At 50.2% G+C, this 20868-nt stretch overlaps 1 protein-coding gene across 1 annotated transcript in view; it reads right to left on the reverse strand.

Moving 5' to 3' along the window:
- The window catches only part of LOC126524697 (uncharacterized), a 96954-nt gene that overhangs the window by 31601 nt on the left and 44485 nt on the right, over nucleotides 1-20868 (reverse strand). Inside the window, exon 2 of the mRNA XM_072286967.1 lies at nucleotides 11598-11860. Within this exon, the coding sequence (XP_072143068.1) occupies nucleotides 11598-11860 (263 nt within the window). The remainder of the gene's footprint in view (nucleotides 1-11597; nucleotides 11861-20868) is intronic.

Here is a 20868-nt window from a genome sequence, read left to right on the forward strand (position 1 = left end):
TGACTTGACGTTAAGCAGGCGATACACGATAGGGACGCCGACGAATAGGATTCGTGTCACCAATGCTTATACGGTAGTGAACAGCAGATGTTCGGCCTAAAGGCCTGTCACCGAAATCAAAGATGTTACTGTACGATTGAAGCAGGAGGCGTATGTCCGTGGCCTGTGCAGAGGTTAGGTCAGGTGCAATAACTTTCGCGAAGTAATCTGTTAAGAAACCAGAGCTGTGAGCTGCAATTGGCGCTAATAAGTCACTCTCGGCATTGAGATTGTTAATTTCAAATTCGTAACCACTAGAAACGTTGGCCGAGAACATGCCGGCCGGAATAACTTGAAGGCACAGGCTGAAATTCGGAAATGGTAGAATGACGTCGTTGTTAGTAACTGTGACCAACGTATGCGGAACAGCAACGTTCCGGTTCAAAAGTACGTCGATGATGGGACGAAGCACATATTCACCGCCAGGAACCTGTGGCTGGGCGGTCAAAGTGACGTAAGTAACTGCCTCGGGTGACAGACGCACATCGTGAAGCGAGCACAAGTGCGGTGGGGCGGTACTCGGAGCATCGGTGAGTTGAGGCAGTTGAGGCAACTGAAGAACGCCGGTCGCGCAGTCGATGATAGCAAAATGAGTTGATAAAAAGTCCAATCCAAGGATAACGTCGTGAGGGCAGTTGTCGATCACAGCAAAGGGAACAGAAATATGGCAGCTGGCTATATTTAAACGCGCAGTACCCATTCCAAGAACAACCAGCACGCCGCCGTTGGCCACACGAAGCACTCGGGCAGCTGCTGGCACCCGGTGAGCACATTCTTTAAACATCTACGTAGGCTAGCACTCATCACAGTACGTGGGCTACAGTGTGCGCTGTCTATTTTAACTTCTATTATATTTCTCCTTGTGGGCACATCAGAGGATAAAGGCTGGATCCCGATATGAAATTTCCTATTCTGCGTGGAATTCCATGCCCTCATACATGCCTGATACACAGATTGCGATTAGGCGTCGCCTTCACGCGCAAATATTTGCACATTATTGGACGGACAGACTCCAAGGACTGTTCAGTGTGTGGCGCTGTAGAGACTATAGAACATGTGCTCGTGGTGTGCCCTGAGTATGCGCGCTAAAGACTGACAATGGCAGATACATTGAGACATTTACACAATGGACCACTGTCGGAGGACCTCTTGCTAGGCGCATGGCCACAGAGTTGGCAGACGACAGAAACAATGCGTGCACTTTCACGTTTCCTAGGTGACACGGGCCTGGACTCACGCCTGTGATACCAGTTGTGTAATATGTCCTTCACCTCGTTCCTCCCATTATCATCCCTCATTGTGACCCCTTTTCTTCCCCTCTTCCCCCTCCCTTACGTAGAGTAGCAGGCCAGATGCTCCATTATCCGGCCGACCTCTCTATAGACATTTTCCAATCATTAAAATACTTCTTCTTCTTGCTGCAGTAGTAGGCAATGCAGCACCACCTCCGAGGGCTGCATTTCTTAGTTTTCCGAAAGGGTGCGGCCAAATGCCACAGGGGACCAAAGGCTACGTGGCTGCGGCAAACGGAAAGATGGACGACGTGTTTGCGTTTAACGAGACTGGTGTCCGCGCGTCAATGGTGAGCGAATGTACCATGCTTTCCTAGCAGAGTTGTCGGCTCTGGTAGACTCGGCGGTGGGCAAAACACTGCGGGCATTTGCATCAAGATGGCTCAGGTTGGTCGTCGTGCGAGGTGTTGAGGGCCACGAGTTGCGACAGTATCGGGCGACATGACCAATGCGGCGACAGGTGAAAGATATCGGCTGGTCGTCCACAGTTCTCCACTCTGTCGGGTTGCGAGAAAGCGGAGAGAAGCGTCAGGGTAGAGCGAAAACAGAAGAACAGGAGAAGGGCGTTCATTAGCTCTGGGATTGGCGACAGCATATAGAAATGTAAACGGTTGTTTTCAAGTTCCTGGCGAACGATGGCTTGCACGAGAGGAACGGAAAAGTGGTAGCATCAGGGCTACGCGAACAGAAAGCTGCGGGCGCCATCGCATCCTGTTCACGCCGAGCGATTCGCACCACGTCCTCTGATGGAGATGCATGCTGTTGTGCGGGTTGCTGTTCACACGTCGACGCTGCGGCATTAATGGGAAGTCTGGGGAATAGGTGCAAGACGTGTCGACTTTTGGCCTGCTCGAATTGTCGGCACCCTTTAATGATAGCATCAAATGTAGAGGAGCTTTTACACATAAGCAGATTAAAGGCGTCGTCAGCAATGCCCTTAAGAACATGCCCGACCTTCTCAGCTTCTGTCATGTCGTGATCGGCTTTACGACAAAGTGCTAGCATGTCCTGATTGTACGAGACATGGGACTCCGTGGGGAATTGGGCACGGGAGGCCAGTTCCTGCTTTGTGGCAATTTCACGGCTGGCTGGTTTGCTAAACAACTATGTCAACCTTTCTTTGCATTGGTTCCAGCTGGTTAGCACCTCTTTGTGGTTTTCGTACCACACCTTTGCCGTGCCTCTTAGGTAGAAAAATAAGTTAGCTAGCACTAGCTTTTGGTCCCATTTGTTGATTCCACTCACGCGTTCCTACATAGCTACCCACTCTTCGACGTCCGCGCCATCGGTCCCGCAAGAAGTTCCAGGATCCTTGGGTTGCACAACCACAACCGAAAATGACAACGACGCAGCTGGTGACAGTGACGCTGGAGGCGGCAACGATGTTGATCCCGCGTGCTCACCGTCATTCATGGTGCAGACGGTGATGCGACGTCCACTGTTGAGCTCCATTTCCTGCCGTGGTACCCCGCACCTCCACAAATATGTTACGGGGATGTTGCGAGTATAGAGACGATATCTACAACGGATGTACAGGTTGAGTCAGAGTATAGTTAAGATGGCTGACCACCAACAACACGCAGCAGCCAGCGTCTCCGATTTTCTTCGTCCTCTGTCTTCTTTACTCCTTTCATAAAAATACACTATAATAAGGTACCAAAAAGAAAGACACAGCACACAATGGAGGACAACAGGAGCGAGCCCCACTCACAACTGCTTTATTTTTACAGAAGATACGTACACATATACCTTCAATTGGCACCTACGCATAAGCACATTAGAGTATCGAGCGCGGTAAGATAAGGAAGTTTCAACAAACTTTTTCTCTGACTTATACGTTGATAAGTACGTTTCCCTAACATACAAGCTACCTTTCTTACTAACATAAAATGCTTCCATAATTTCCCTAGCTCTCGTATCGTTACTTCCGCCCAGAATCCGCGTGTCAGAAAATTGTGCCTCATAAGAGCGCGAGGGGCAGTTTCTAATATGCTTAGGTGTAATAAGGCCTTCTTTATTTTGCTCAACCTTTGATTCTTGTTCCATCATTCACTCATTTACACAACGCCCAGTCTATCCTATGTAAAAAAAAACGCAGGAGTGGAATTCATTAGAGTACACCTATGGCACATTTCATGCTTGCTTCTGCAGCGTGTTTTTTTTTTCTTTCTTCTTTTCCTATACGATAGCAAAAGCCTCCGAGCTTCCTAGGGGCTGTAAAGACGAGTGGACACCATGCCTACTCGCAACCTTCTTCAAATTGTGTGTCAACTTGTGCACATGCGGCACGGCTACCGGTCTCACCTCTTGAGGGACTCTGTCCTAGCTCTCACAAACCTCTTCATTTTGTGCAAGAGGCTTTCGGCAGCCACGGTCACAAGCGAACCAGGAGGAACCCAGCTGAAGCTTGCCTGGCCAACTGGTTTTTGAAACTCGACTGCATCTTGGGAATACAAGATTTCCTGAGCGCAGATTCAAGGCAGAGTGAAGCAATTCTTCTATTTACCAGTTTTGAATGGGAGGAGTCGAATGCTGGAAGCCCGTTATTTGCACGAGGAGCATTAGGCCACAAAGCGGATCTGCACAGAACTCCATTTGCAGATTTAAAAACTGTAAAAACTTACCCTGAGGTAGTTCAGGCGGGAAATCTAAGCCTTTACCATGCTGCCTAAATAGGGATAAGCCATTGGCCACATGTTCTGTGAAGCTTAAGGTTGCGTCCTTGTTTAACATTACCAGAAAACCATCGACTTAGCTAAATATTTTAAAAACTTTAGTTTATAAAACCTGATATGAAGCTGGGTCATTTGTGAAAGAAATATATTACATAGCACTGGTGTGACACAGGATGCAGTGCATATGCCAACTTCCTGCATAAAAAACCGCTGGTCAAATTTTATAAAGGCGGCCTGTCCAAAAGAAAAGGCATCCATGCTACCCAGGGGCAGAAAATACGAGCGAAACACCATGCCTGCTCGCAACCTTTTTGAAATTGTGGGCCAAATTCTGCACATACGTAAATCGTGCACATAATAAATTTTAATAGGACTAAAGAGTCGTCAATAAAAGTACCGACAGAGTTCTGAAAAGAAACAGGGTCAGTTCCTTCAGTACACTTTCTGACTGCAAAAAATGGCCAGGATGGCTTCAGCTTGGTTTCCTGGTTCGCTTGTCACTGGGGTTGCCGAAAGCCTCTTACAAAAAAGTGAAGAGAAGGGCTGTCAGAGGTGGGTTAGAGGTCCCTCAAGAAGATGCGAGATCGGTGGCTGTGCCTTTTGTGCGCAAGTTGGCCCACAATTTCAAGAAAGTTGCGAGCAAGCATGCTTTTCCGCTCGTTTTTACAGCTCCTAGTAAGCTCGGATGCCTTTGCTCTCGGATAGAAAAAAAAAACGAAAAAGAAAACGAAAGAGGCTGCGGAACCAAGCATGGGCGACAGTTCATGAATTATTCCATAGGGGTAGTTTATGAAATTTCCCTCTCCTCCGGTTGTTCTTATAAAGTATAGGTAGGGTGCTGTGCAAATTAGCGGATTAGGGAACATGAAAAAAACGTTCAGCAAAATAAATAGGACCCCAGTATACCTAAGCATATTAGAAACTGCGCATCGCGCTCTTGTGAGGCATACTTTTCTGACGCGCCGATTCTGGCCAGAAGCATAAATACGTAAACTAGGAAATTAATGGAACCATTTTATACTACGAAGAAAGGTAGCTTGTGCGCTAGTGAAGCGTCTTTATTATTGTAGAAGTCAAAAGAAAACGTTTGGTTAAATTTCTTTATGTTGCCGCACATGAAGCTGTAATGTGCTTGATGCGCGGGCGCTGAATGAACGTATGTATGTGCATGTCTTGTGCAAAAATAAAGCAGTTTAGTCTGGCGGACTTTGCCGTTGTCCACTCGTGTGCGGTTATAATAAATTATAATGAATCAATATGAACTTGCCCACCAAGAAGTTCTCTGAAGCTGATTTTTTAGGTTGCAGCCAGAATATTGCCTGGTGGTGGGTCGAGGCTAAGAGTGGGCCGAGCCTGAAAAAGCAAAGAAGGCCGCGCTTCTCTTTCACTCCTCGTGAGCCATCCCCGACTGACGCGTTTTCGAAGAGCCAGCTGCTCTGTGGTTTATTAAACTCCCAATAGTACCTCTGAAGGCTCGTGACAAACTGGTGGAGGTGCGGTGTAGCCCTTGCGGATGTTGCAAAACCCTCCAAGGATCCGAACTACGAATCCAGTGTCAGTCGACGCTCCCGTGCATCGGACCAGCCGCAGGATCAGAGGGCTAGCCCCCGAAGTCGCCGACGCTATGATTCCCGCCACTTTAACCGGCATGACCAGCGCTTCCGCTCAACCCGCCCCGATCAGTACTGGAGAGGACGATGTTGAATCGGTATACACTTAAGAGCCCACGGATCCTGACGACGTTCCATGGCATAGTCTTCGAAGACGTCGAAGACTGGATGGTCGACTTTGAGTGCGTGGCCGCCTTGAAGCATTAGAATGACGCGGCAAAACTGAGACACGTTTACTTCTACCTGGAGGACGGCGCGCGTACATGGTTTTAGAACCGTCAGGAGCAACTGATGGCGGCGCACGAATTTTGTCGTCGGCTTCTGGAGACCTACCCTAGTGCGGATTGCCACGAACGAGTGGAATGAGTGATTCAGGCCCGCATCCAGTTACCAAACGAAACAGTGACCACGTAGATCGAAGACATGACGCGCCTCTTCAGACGAGCTGACCCAGCAATGACGGAGGAGAAGTTACGTCATCTGATGAGGGAGGTCAAGGAGCACCTCTTTGGTGGTCTCGTGCCCCCGGAGCCCTCCGAAGACGGTCGCGGAGTTATTGTCTGAGGCCGTGACCATGGAAAAGATGCTTCTGCATCGGTTCAACCTGTATGAGCGGCAAGGGAACAGCATGTCTGCTGCTGACGTTTTCATGACAATCGGAAGCAACAGTGACTGTCTGCAAGAGCTCTTCCGCTTTGTAGCGCGTGAAAAGTTGCAAAAGGCCGGCGACACACCAACACCACGTCCTACATTAAGCTCCCTTACAAGCGTTATCAACGACGAGGAAGGGAGACCTTCCCTCTTGGTAATGCTGGGGCTGCACCTACATAATACCGCCGAGTGACCTACGCGAAAACATTAAGGCACCCTGCATCTTCTCCACGGCTGTTCATCCGTGCTCCTCCTACAGTGTCGCTTCAGTTGGCGCAGCCGATATTGTACCGCCTAGCTGGGCACATGGTGCCGCCTTTTGCTCATGCGGCTCCAGTTGCCCATCGTCCGGAGCAACCGGTCCACTACATCGGCGATAGACGCACGTTGCCTCGGCAGTCGGATGTGTGGCGCACACGCGATCGTCGGCCTCTGTGCTTCCACTGCAGTGAAGCTGACCACCTGCAACGCCAGTGCCCATACCGGCGCCTTGTACTTCGCGGTGTTTCCGCATACTCGCCACCACCCCGATACGGCCATCGACCCCGGGACATTTGCGACTACCTCTCTCAGCAGCACTTGCCACCGCCTGCCGGGCGGCAGTCGCAGTAACCATCTCCGAGACGATTTTCGCCTCCACCCCAGCGGTATTCTACCGCGCAGAGACACAGTCCCCGCCGGGAAAGCTAATTAAGCGATCTTTGGGGGCGAGGTCACTAACGATCGAAGTGCTGAAGACCCCCAATCGACGCAGACATGGACTGATCCCGATCCGACACCACCTGCGGCTGAACAGGACGACCGGCTTTCTCTAAATATAGCAGTGAACATTGACGTTTATGCCGTTGGTGCTTTAGTGGACACCGGCGCAGACTACTCTATATTAAGCGGCAAAATGGCAACGCAGCTAAAGAAAGTAATCACGCCCTCATATAACTCGAAGATTCGGACAGCTGGCGGTCACGTTGTTACCGCACTGCGCGCCTTCACGACTAGATTTGAAATTCAAGGATCTACATTGGTAGCGTGTTGCCTTGTCTTACGCGAATGCTGCCGCGTCGTCATTCTTGACGTTGACTTCCTGGAGGAGTATGGCGCTATTATTATTCTTCAAGAACGTCGTATCGCATTCTCAGCCGACCGAGCAATCGACGTGCAGGACCATCAATGGCGTGCCGACGTACTTCGTGCTTCTGGAGACAGTGTAACGCTTCCTCCACGAGCCAGTGTCCTCGTCGACCTCACATGCTGTGGCTTACGTGAAGGCGAAGCGGTGGCCTAGACTAATTTGAAACACCTCCTGAAGCAAGGTGTTTGTGTGGCTAGAAGTGTTACACAGCTTCGTGATGACCAATGGCAATTGCTTGTTACTAACTTTAGCAACAAGCATCGACACCTTTTTTGTGGCACTTCGATAGCGTTTGCATATGAAGTAGCAAACGTTAACAACTGTTTCATATCGGATGTAGTGGAGACAGCAGACATGTCTCTGGACCATATTGACATCAATTCTGAACTGCCTACCGATACCCAGCGCTACGCAAGCTCTTGCATGAATTACGGAGCTGCTTCGCGAGTTTTTCAAAGGTACGTCAGACTCCCATCATTAGACAGAGGACCATCATGTTCTAGGACGCACGCCCGATACACCAGCAGCCTTACCACGTGTCGCCAAAAGAACGCAAAGCCATACGTACGCAGGTCCGGGAGATGTTTGATGAGGGCGTCATCGAACCTTCCAATAGCACATGGTTGTCTCCAGTCGTTCTTGCCAAAAAGAAAGACGGAACGCTCCGCTTTTGTGTCGACTACCGGAAGCTTAACAACGTAACTAAAAAGCACGTGTACTCGCTGCTGCGTATCGACAGCTCGTTAGATAGGCTATGGCGTGCCCACTATTTTGTTCTCTCGATTTAAAAAGTGGCTACTGGCAAATCGAGGTAGACGTAGGAGACCGCGAGAAAACAGCCTTTGTGACTCCAGATGGTCTCTACGAATTTCGAGTCCTTCCTTTTGGTGTGTGTTTAGCCCTGGCTACTTTCCAGATAATGATGGTCACTGTCCTCACTGTACTGAAGTGGCAGACTTGTCTTGTGTACCTTGATGATGTGGTCGTATTTTCTGTAACGTTCGAGCAGCATCTTCACCACCTGCAGAGTGTGCTAGGAGCCATCCGATCGGCAGAATTCACACTTAAGCCATAAAAGTGCCACTTCGGTTGTGAAAAGCTCAAGTTACTCATGCATATAGTAAGCGCCAAAGAGGTCCGACCTGATCCAGACAAGCTTGCCGCTGTGGCCGCATATCCAGCTGCTGCCGATAACAAGACCGTCTGGCGCTTCCTGGGTTTGTGCGCCTACTATCGCCGGTTGATGTAGGGCTTTTTGAAGATAGCGGAGCCTCTGACTCGCCTTACAAGGGACGTGACGCCATTTGTCTGGCATAATGAGCAACAGGCAGCTTTTGCTGAATTACGACAACGCCTACAGTCATCCCCCGTTCTTGCGCAATTTGACTATGATGCCGATACAGAGGTGCACACCGACGCCAGTAGCATTGGCCTTGGCGCAGTGCTCTTCCAGCGTCAAGATGGAGTGGATAGAGTTATAGCATATGCCAGTCGCTCACTGTCCCGCGCCGCGGTGAATTATTCGACTACAGAGAACGAGTGCCTCGCAGTCGTGTGGGCGATTATCAAGTTTTGGCCCTACCTCTATGGTCATCCCTTCAAAGTAGTAACGGACCACCCTCTGTTGATTGGCAACCATGCGCGACCCTTCAGGACGACTGGCACGGTGGAGCTTGAGGAATTTAACATCACTATCGTTTATAATTCTGGCCGTCAGCCCGAAGACGGTGAAACACTGTCCTGTGCATCCATTGATCTTGGAAGTCAGGAAACAGAGGGCAATGACGGCTTCTTAGGCGCCATTAGTTCGTCGTACTTGATCAGACGGCAGCGTGACGACGCTGAGATTCGAATGATCATCGATCATTTAGAGGGCCGTGGCACAGCCATAAAACGGCATCGGTCTCGCTCGTTGACACCCTTCTGTCTAGGAGACAACGTGCTGTACAAGAGCAATGCCTGTTCAAACAGCCGTGCTAACTCCTGGTGGTTCCAAGAGACCTACGAGACGACGTCCTCTTCGCTTTCCATGATGAACACACATCTGGCCATTTAGGCTTCTCACGAGCACTCGATAGAGTAAGCGAGACGTACTATTGGCCGGGCTTTCGGCAAACGTCAACGAGTACGTTAAAGGCTGTCGTGAATGCCAGCGACGAAAGGCACCGTCAGTTAATCTGCAGAGCTTCCATCAGCCAATCAAGCACCTCACACGCCTTTCGACCAAGTCGGCGTGGACATTCTCAGACCGTTTCCTCTTTCTGCCGACGCCAACAAATACGTGATCGTCACGACTGATATTTTAACACGTTATGCTGAGACGCAGGCAATCCCACGAGCCATGGCTTCAGAGACAGCGCAATTCTTCATGCGCCACATCGTTCTACGTCACGGTGCTCCCTCCCCTGTCATCACAGAGAGAGAGGGACAGCATTCACAGCCCAGCTTATGGATGAAGTGTTTGAATTAAGCAACATCAGGCATTGAACGGCGACCGCGTATCATCGACAGACCAACGGACTTACCGAGCGACTGTACAAGACAATCACAGACATGATCCCCATGTACATCGACGTCCAACACAAAACATGGGATCGGATCTTGCCTCACGTAACCTTCGCGTATAACACCACCGTGCAAGAGACGATGCGTTTCACACAATTTCGCCTTCTCTATGGTCGCGAAGTCCAGACGATGCTCGCTGTTATGCTGCCGTTTCAAGACGGTGACCATTTGACAACTGACGCCGATGAATTTGCTGAGCATGCCGAGGAAGCTCGGCAGCTCGCGCGGCTGCACGTCGGCCAGCGGCAGCAGACGGACGCACCAGGCTACAACATCCGCAACAGGGACGTGTCCTACAAGCCCGGAGACCAGGTTTGGGTGTGGACCCCTGTTCGCCGCCGTGGCCTCTGTGAAAAGTTGCTGAGCAGGTATTTTGGTCCGGGTTAAGTTCTATGCCGCGTCAGTCACTTTAACTACGAAGTGCTCCCGGACACAACATCGCAGATACGGACCCGGACACAAAGACAACCGAGCTCGGACATAGTTTGTGTTCTGCACATGAAGCTGTATGCTGCGCGTTCATAATTTTTTTTCCTCTCATTCACCCTTCTTTGTTTCTGGTTTTCATTTATCTTCGTGAGCGTGCCCCTCTGTTCATTGACTATACCAGCGGCATGTTTCTTTTTCTTTTTTGTACATTCGCCTTGTCTGCGTTAGGTTGTTTTTTGGTTTGTTTGTTTTGGTTTTATTGCTTACACCTATTTTGCAGCATCAAGACTATGCTTTTGTTCGGAAGAGGGGATAATGCCACACGTAGATAGTGGGTTGAGCCTAAAAGAACAAAGACCGCGCTTCTCTTTTCCTGCTCACGAAGCAACCCCGACGGAAGCGTTTTCCAGGAGCCAGCCGCTCTGCGGTTTATGAAGGCCCCAAGAATACCTTGCAAGGCTCGTGACAATATTATGTTAGGATCCAGTACCTTGATTCGTCTGTGGTGATTTGTCGGATTGTCCCAATGCTTTTCTTTTTCGGTGGTGTCCATACCAATTCATTGGATGATAAAGCAAAAAAGGCGCTTAAAGTCTGAGAGTCACTGCTTACGATTTTATTGTCAAAAATGGATGTCAAACTGCCTTCTCTCAAGCCTAACACAAAAAATTGAATAATAAGGGTGAGTGTTTCATATTTGGTTTCATTAGAACTACTGGACTGTTCGTCGTAGCTTGATTGAGCTCGACCTGAGTTTTCCAAATTAAATCATACGTGACATTTAACTAGTTATATGAAACAATACGAACGGTTATCTTGTGAGTAGCGTGCGTGTAACTGGAAGAGGGCGAAAAGCTACGTTAGTGATATAAAATTTGTTATAAAGGTTTCATGGCATTAGCTACGTTCAGCGCCTTGCACTTATCACGGCAAAACCAAAGCGTCTGTGAAAGTCGATCAAGCTTCGTTACATTAAGGCATAGCTTGAAAGCTGCAAAAGGAAGACGCAGTGCTCCGCCCACCGAATATCTCCTACCCGTCAGGGAAGCCAAGAACATTCTGCCTATTATATTTTTTCTTCCTTATGGCCAGCCTAAGGGAGTAACAGGCGGTGGTGTCGAGAGTTGTGACCTAAACTGAAACATATTAAGCAGCTGAGATAGGCGGACAACAAATTCGTGTCGCGAAGAACGCAAGTGTTACTCACTTCCTGAGTATATCATTATTGTGAATACGCTCCCTGGCCAGGAAGCATCCGTGAAGTCGACGGCGAAAGTGTCCATGATGGCGACGAAGTAGAAGCCTGAGTTTATCTGCGTTGCCATGTTGAAGAAGGATGCGATAGCTGCCGCAGCTGCAATGCCCCAGCTTTTATCGATGTCCTTTCGTTGGAAACGCCGCGACTGCCGCCTGACGGCACTGGCATTTGTTTCATCGTTTGCTGAAGACTTGGTGAAAACACTGCTCAACCTGCACACACAAGATTTGGGAAGAGATACCATTTGCCCAGATTTAATAGATGCAAATTCTAGGAGCTAGACATGAAGACAATGTGAGTATTGGTAATATATTTGGTCAGGCGGCGTGGAGCCAGACGAAGGAAGAATAAAGGGGGAGGCGAACAAGTGCTCGGCCAGCGCTTGTCTGTGTCCCCGCTTCACCGTCCTTTCTTCGGCTGCGCTCTGTGTATAACCAGATGGGACGCCAACTAGCACGGTCTTACACCCTGCTGCTCATAACATATGACAGATTTAAGGGAGCCTTTAGAAAAACATGAAGTTCTAAAAGATAGTACAGGTGAAGTGTTTTCATTATCATCATCAGTAGCAGCACCAGGAGCAGCCTACTTGGGCGCAGTCGCGCACAAAACTCCACTTATTAATTTCCTAATTTGACCCCTGCACCTACTTCTCTCTCGTCCCCGACGATGCTTCCATTCTTTTAGCACCTATTGCGCAACTATAGTAGAGAGATATCTTTATTCATTGGATGCTGGAGAGGTTTCGCATAATTTCAAAGAACGACATAATGGTACCGAATACAAATACCATGCAAGCATTCTTTATTGTACTGATCGCGACGTCCTCAATATAAATGTTGGCGTATGCTTACAGCTTCCGTATGCGTTTTACGCGTACTACATGTGAAGTTTGTTTGGCGGCTGGAAAGTAAGGTCGCATTTCGAATATTGTTTTCCTTGCAGTAGCTATTAAAACGGAAATGGAGTAAAATAGAACAGCTTTTTCACTACGCATAGCGGTGCATTTAGATAGTAACTACCTCAGGGTTTAAATACAGGTTAGTTCCGTTTATTCATTAAAGTGTGTAAAATCTTGAGATCGTTTGCGTGAATCTCATATTAGATAGCCAGCACACACCATTTGTATAACCATCAGATTTGCTTTTTCTACGCCTTTGCGGGACGCTAACAATACCAATACCAGTACCACGTCTAAATTAGGAGCACTGAAAGGCCTGAAGTTGCTTTCGCTATTCGTCGTTCTTAAATTATCTGTTTACCTGCTAGTGACCAACCAAATACACACGTTGTATTAGTGACTACTAAATGTTCTTTTTTGGACCTGAGGCGTTTGTTAAACTAATTGACCAAAGATCAATGTGCACACAACCGAAAAACAGCCACCCAAGATATGCTGCAGAAATGTTTCCCGTATGTGGCACCTAGATATTTGAAACGTACTATATGTATCCCATACAGTGTCGACATGTGAAATTTGCATTGCATAGATGGTTTGCTGCGACGGTCACAGAGGTGCTTGACTGCCCTTATATGGGGGCATTTTGCAGTGTGTTCGTTGCATTGAATGTTACGGTTCCCCAGCAGACACTGTGTGACAGATGTAAAGGAGCGAACGCCCACACAGGAAGGTCAGGTACATCGCATACATACATATGTGCACACCTGCGCGCACGAGGAACCGCAGCGGGCTCGTTCTTGGCACAACGCTAGGAACATAGCGGCATACTGAATTAACGAAACTCATGTGTTTGCACTATTTGCAAACACACAAGTTTGACACGAGTGCATTATTTGCACTCGTGTCTGCACTATTTTGCAATGAAGCTGCTTGGAGAACTGGACATCTGCGGACCAAAAAGAGGCCTTTATATCAAGTTACAATACGCATTACTTGTTACGGGAAAAAATCTTTCAGCTGTCTCCTTTTAGGTCCAAGCAGCATACTTTAGATGTAGTGAGTTTTTTTTTTTTTCAGGAACGTAGGTGTTTGTGACGTCTAGCAAATGTCGATTTCGGAATTAAACATTAGAAACTAATTGGTTCATCGCAGAAACATAGGGGGGGGGGGGTGGAGCCAAATTGGGCTTGCAGGTGGGAGCTCCCTCGTTGGTTGTACAGCGTGAGCGCTAAGGTGGACAAGGGAGAATCATGATGCGAGGCGAAAAGGGAGGTTAACATCAAGGCGCTTTGTAATGGATCTGAGAACACTACAGAGGCATGAAGGGAAAAAGTTAATTTACTTTAGCTATTTTATAGACATAAAGCGTGCATGTTCATGCCATTATCATGCCGGACATGTTCACGTTTTTGAAGGGCTTGAGACTCTTCGTACACGAGCGGCCCTATAACGTAAAACTATTCCAGTATGTTTTTATTCCAATTTCCTGACGTCAAATTTGCGTAGCCGGCGACGCAAGCATCGGGCAGTGATCCGCAGGGTTGTCTGAACAGACCAATCACACGCTCCCCTCGTTTATAGGAGGTCACTTTTGTTTGCTTTAAAAACGAATAACATTGTCTACAGGGAGCGACTTGCCTTATCTAATTGGCTGACAAGAGGGGAGGAGCACGCTCAATGGGAGAGATTTCGATGGGGCCGAGCCAGTGCACTGAAAATCGATAACTAGATGAAGAGAGCAGTGCCGGCGTCTGCGATTGGTCAGCTTTCCCTTACTTGCCTTGAGGTGGCTGGTCGAAGATCGCGGCGGCATGCAACAGAAGGTTAAAGGTACGGACACACTGGCGTCAAAACGTGCGCGGCACGCCGCCGGCGGCGTGCCGCGTACCGCGAAACCTGCCGCGGAAGCGGTTTGGTCTGCCGCGCAGAGGATGGGTCGAGGAGCCATTTTCGGCGGCTTGCCGCGTGCCGCGAACCAATGAGAGGCGTCCGGGCTTTCTCCTAAGCGCCACCTCTTGGCTACTGCCGAAGTTAACTTCCAGTGGCGGCGGCGGAACCACTATCGACGACCGAGCGCTCCGAGCCAGCCGCGACAAACAGCGCATCGTCAGAACATCGTCGTCTGCATCTGCAATTGCAGGAATCAACGCGATCAGCGCGGTAGATGACGAGGGACGAGGAGCTGGTATCTGCTAACCGAGCAAGGAAAAAGCGCGTGACAACCGCGATATCGCGCCTATGCTCGCGCAGTTCGAGACAAGGCGAGATCAGCGCTGTCACGTGACTCCACGGCGGCCGCCGCGCGCACGCACGATGTGGCCTCTCTGCCGGTCGGCGTTCTTGCCACCGGCGGCGTGCCGCGCGCGTTTTGAAGCCAGTGTGTCCGTACCCCAAGACTGCCACCAAAACTGATCCTCAGCATAGTTGGCAGGGCGAGGTCGTAAACTTGCCGAAAGCGCTTGAAAACATTGCACGGCCACACAAAAATGTTTATTGTATTCAAGTAAGCCCAAGCACACAGGCAGGTGCGAGCAGCCAGTGCCGGAGCGATCGGCAGCAGCCATCTTTTATTCCTTTCGGAACGGGCCAGCCTGCGGCTATTCAGAAAAAAAAGTCAGTTTTGTTCGGCATATTAATGCATCTTTAGCGCGAACACGTCACTTTGACGCGGTGAGATTTCGCTGTATTGTGAGGTCACGTAACAGGCAGATGAAGTGGATGCAGCCCGAAAAATTTGGCCAATTGCCAAGGATTAATGGCTAAAAGGCATCGAATCAGAAATAACAATTTTTTTGTTCGGTACAATGAGGCATAATCAATGTGTACGCGTCATATCACATGGGGAGCTATCGCGGTTTTCGTGACGTCGCGTGACATACACGCGAAGCGGGGGCGGTTCAAAAGACTTTTTGACCAATTGTGGAGAGCTGATTGCAGAATTGGAATAGAAAAGTTTGGAATAGCTTTACGTTATAGGGCCCGAGGACTCGTATTCTACTCTTTATTCTGACTGTCTTAGTGATGAATACCTGGGGACAGAAATAATCGCCGTGCATCGGAACATAAGAAATTACCGAAAGTACTTGAACGAAACGTCCGCAGTTCTACACTGGCGATTGCTGCAAAGATGTTGTGATAGTGACGTCATTATCACAATATTTTGCGTAAGATATACGTAGTGCTTTATGCTGTTTTATTATATAGTACATAATGCAGTTCGAAGACCAAGCAGGAAGGGCGAAAAAATTAACACAGCAAGGAAAACTGTACTGGTTAAACAACAAACCTAAGCAAACATTATCACCTGAAGACACGGATAGACTAACAAACATGATAAAAATACGTTGGAGGCCAAAGTTTCAGAACTCTGTAAAATCAATTTTTACACAACGAAATAAAAAACACCTTAGCACATGAAAGTCAAAATATAGACAAAAATACGGCGTTATCAACAATGAAGTCTACACGAACTGATACATGTGTTTTAGAGCGCAGCTCTTCCTAGGTGGAGCGTCTGAATCGTCGTAAACGCGCGAAGACGCTCGTGCCATTGCTCGCGCGAACGTAGTCGTCTTCTACCACGGTGGCTCGTTGGCGCCACTCGGCGTAACCGCGCAAAGACGCTCGTGCCACTGCTCGCGCATTCATAGTCGTATTCTACCACAGGTGGCTCGTTCGCGCCACTCGGCGTAACCGCGCAAAGACGCTCGTGCCACTGCTCGCGCGTTCGTAGTCGTCTTCTACCACTGCGGGCTCGTTCGCGCTACTCGGCGTAACCGCGCGAAGACGCTCGTGCGACTGCTCGCGCGTTCGTCTTCTTCCAAAGCGGGCTCGTTTGCGCCACTCGGCGTAACCGCGCGAAGACGCTCGTGCCACTGCTCACGCGTTCGTCTTCTTCCAAAGCGGGCTCGTTCACGCCACTCGGCGTAACCGCGCAAAGACGCTCGTGCCACAGCTCGCGCATTCGTAGTCGTCTTCTAGCACAGCGGGCTCGTTCGCGCCACTCGGCGTAACCGCGCGAAGACGCTCGTGCCATGGTTCGCGCGTACGTAGTCGTCTTATACCACAGCGGGCTCGTTCGCGCCACTCGGCGTAACCGCGCAATGACGCTCGTGCCACAGCTCGCGCATTCGTAGTCGTATTCTACCACAGGTGGCTCGATCGCGCCACTCGGCGTAACCGCGCAAAGATTCTCGTACCACTGCTCGCGCGTGCGTAATCGTCTTATACCACAGCGGGCTCGTTCGCACTACTCGGCGTAACCGCGCGAAGACGCTCGTGCCACTGCTCGCGCGTTCGTCTTCTTCCAAAGCGGGCTCGTTCGCGCCACTCGGCGTAACAATGCAAAGACGCTCGTGCCACTGCTCGCGCATTCGTAGTTGTCTTGTACCACAGCTGGCTCGTTTGCGCCACGCGGCATAACCGCGCGAAGACGCTCGTGGCACTGCTCACGCGTTCGTCTTCTTCCAAAGCGGGCTCGTTCACGCCACTCGGCGTAACCGCGCAAAGACGCTCGTGCCACAGCTCGCGCATTCGTAGTGGTCTTCTACCACAGCGGGCTCGTTCGCGCCACTCGGCGTAACCGCGCGAGGACGCTCGTGCCATGGTGCGCGCGTACGTAGTCGTCTTATACCACAGCGGGCTCGTTCGCGCCACTCGGCGTAACCGCGCAATGACGCTCGTGCCACAGCTCGCGCATTCGTAGTCGTCTTATATCACAGCGGGCTTGTTCGCGCCACTCGGCATAACCGCGCGAAGACGCTCGTGCCACTGCTCGCGCGTTTGTCTTCTTCCAAAGCGGGCTCGTTCGCGCCACTCGGCGTAACCGCGCAAAGACGCTCTTGCCACTGCTCTCGCGTTCGTAGTCGTCTTCTACCACTGCGGGCTCGTTCGCGCTACTCGGCGTAACCGCGCGAAGACGCTCGTGCCATGGTTCGCGCGTACGTAGTCGTCTTATACCACAGCGGGCTCGTTCGCGCCACTCGGCGTAACCGCGCAATGACGCTCGTGCCACAGCTCGCGCATTCGTAGTCGTCTTATATCACAGCGGGCTTGTTCGCGCCACTCGGCATAAGCGCGCGAAGACGCTCGTGCCACTGCTCGCGCGTTTGTCTTCTTCCAAAGCGGGCTAGTTCGCGCCACTCGGCGTAACCGCGCGAAGACGCTCGTGCCACTGCTCGCGCGTTCGTCGCCGTCTTCTACCACAGCTGGCTCGTCGGCTCCACTCGGCGTAACCGCACGAGGACGGTCGTCCCACTGGTCGTGCGTTCGTCTTTGGCTTCTACCGCAGCTGGCTGCGATGCCACTCATCATGCTGGCGTTGCCATACTGCCCCTCCATCTGCAAAGCTGTTGCCGGCACTGGCCCACTGCCAGTCGGTGCTGAGTTCGCGGTCTCAAATTGTTTACCTCAATATATCACGAAGTGAAAACAGGTATGAAGTAGCGCTCTAATTTGGCTTGAGGGTGTATAGTAATCTTCGGATTTTTTTCGAAGTCAGAAAAGTCACTTTTTGAGGAAACACTTTAAGGCAGTGTGTTCCATTTGCTGAAGATTAGCGGAAAATAAAACGAGTGTTTGATCAGGTTAGCGCGCGCGATGTATCGTATCATGTCATTACTGTGACTATGCCTGGCTTGCCGAGAAAAAGTGGAAGGAAGGTATATCCAGTATGGGTATTAAACAGCCGAGTGTCGAGCAAGAAAGGAAACTTGAGCCTGGAGAGAGAGAGAGAAAGAACTTTATTTTCATGTTGGGTGGTATGGTGAAAAGGCCCTCAGTCCAGAGCCTCGCTTCCGGCATTGTTCAGTGCAGCACTGATAAACGCCGCAAGGTACCATTGGTCGTCGGCGCTGGCTGCTTCTGTCAGTTACCCGGCTTGGGGTTTAGGGGAAAGATTTGTGGGGTCAGGAAGGGGAGGTGGGGGTGGTCTACAGGACCAGAGGATATGGGATGTGTTCGGGTATTCGCCACAGTATCGGCAGGGTGGGGGATCTTCAGGTAAGAGGCCGCGGAGGAGGTGCATTCACGCTGGTGTAGGGAGTGTTTCAGTCTGGGCTTGACGAATCAGTACACCCTGTTCACGGGTGAGCACTTTGCTGAGCTTGGGGAACTTGCGTCTTGCCTCTTGAGATGGCCGCAGAAGCAGGGGAGCCAACCTTTTCGTCTGGGCTGGTCGCGGAATGCAGGGTGCCTGGTTCAAAGTCTCGCAGGCAAGCTGATTAGCTCTTTCATTTCCCGGCAGCCCATCATGACCAGGTATCCAGATGATTTCCAGAGGACCCTGAAGGTGCTCTTGAATAAATGTCGGAATGTGGGCCGGGAGATTGTTGTGCAACAATTTCCCGCAAGCCGCCATGAAGTCGGTAAATATGGTTCTTGAGTAGGCTGAGTTACTAAGGGGCATGTGTTTGATCGCGGTTGCGATGGCTGTCAGTTCCGCTAAGGTCGGATCTGTCTCTGGTAGTAACTCAGTATGTACAGTTTGGAGGTCGTTATTCACGACTGCTATAGCGGAGCCCCGTGCACCAACGCTAGCGTCAGTGTAGAAGTATATGCCATCAGGGTGTCTTCCCGTGTACCTCTTGAAGTAGGCAACTCGCTGTCGTCGCCTCTCCTTGCCTCGTTCTGGATTCATATGACGTGGCAGTGGAGCTACGGTTAGGAGTTCGCGTTGTTTCGGGGGTAGTGGGCGCGTGTTCAGAAGGGGCGCAGCTTCTGGATGACGACCGATGCTATTGAGGATGTGCGCGCCTTGACACGTGCGCTGCAAACGCAGTTCTCGGCGACGACGATGAATGCTGACTAGTTCCGCCACCGTGTTATGGCAACCGATGTCAAGGAGGAGCTTAGTGCTGGCACTAAACGGGATGCCAATGGCCAGCTTTGTCGTCTTCCGGATGAGCGCATCAAGGCGATTGATATCTTGCTGACGGAGATTGGTATAGAGCAGGTGATAGCGCAGGCGCGACATAATTAGCGCGTTTCTTAGTTGAAGCATATCCGCTTCTTTCACTCCATTTGCTCGGTTGGAGACCCTACGCATCATGTGCAGCACCTGTTCTCCTTGACTGAGCAGGTGATGCACCGTCGCAGCGGGACCTCCATCTTTCTGGATATGGAGACCGAGAACCTTAATACATTTTGGTTGGGAAATCGGCACGCCTTCGTTTACAATTTGTATGGTGGGCGGTTTCCATCTTTTCTGATGGACCAGTAGCAACTCAGATTTTTCCGGCGCACATCTAAGGCCAATAGTTTGAGCAGCCTCATGCACCCTGTTCATAGCCTGTTGGAGAGTTTCTTGGATATGCCCTGGCGAACCCGTGTTGATCCAGATGGTGATATCATCTGCGTAGATTGCATATTTCATGTCGGGGATGTCTCGTAGCGCTCTATGGACTTCGCACATGGCAAGATTAAAGAGTGCAGGCGAGATCACGGAACCCTGCGGGATACCTCTCTGCGGATGGGGATACTGTTGTGAGGTGATGTCGCCTACTCGTAGTGTGCACGTGCGACTCCGTAAGAAGTCCCTGATATAGTTATAAAGCTTGGTTCCGCAGCCAGTAGCTTCGAGCTCTTGCAGCATAGCATCGTGGTCAACATAGTGAAAAGCTTTCTTGAGGTATATGGCAAGAATAGCTTTAAGTTGAGCGCTGCTTGTTTCCTTCGTGATTTCTTCGTGTAGCTGCAGCAGAACGTCTTGAGTAGATAAGTGATGTCTGTATCCAATCAAATTATGGGGTAGGTGTTGAGATTGCTCAAGATGACTAAGAAGTCTGTTAAGCGCGATGCGCTCCATTAGCTTACCCACGCATGATGTTAGCGATATTGGACGCAGATTCGCTATGGCTTGGGGCTTGCCAGGCTTAGGAATGAAAATGATGCTGGCTGTCTTCCACTCTTCTGGCAAGCTGCCTGAGTCCCACACATGGTTAATTTGCTGAAGTAAGAATGCATGATCGGCTTCTGTAAGGTTGTGGAGCTGTGTTGTCGTAATTTGGTCTGGTCCTGGCGCTTTATTCGGCTTTGCTTCTGCTAAGGCACACTGTAGTTCCGCTAATGTGATTGGGCCGGTGAGACCCTCATTTTCTGGCTCTGCGCTTTTCTAGTCGGCATACTGTGGTTGCGCTGGATCCGCAATGTGTGTTGTTATAAGCTCGTTGAATAGGTCGTCGGTATGCTCGAATGTTTCGAGCAGCTTTCGCAGCTTATGGAACGTTTCCGTCTTTGTCAGGGTTGGGTCCATGAGTGATCGGATGAGATTCCACGTGGAGCTCATATTCAATGCGTCATTGAGCTTGTTACACGTATCGT

The sequence above is a fragment of the Dermacentor andersoni genome, chromosome 3, assembly GCF_023375885.2.
Source record: "Dermacentor andersoni chromosome 3, qqDerAnde1_hic_scaffold, whole genome shotgun sequence".
NCBI classification, from domain to species: Eukaryota; Metazoa; Arthropoda; class Arachnida; order Ixodida; family Ixodidae; genus Dermacentor; species Dermacentor andersoni.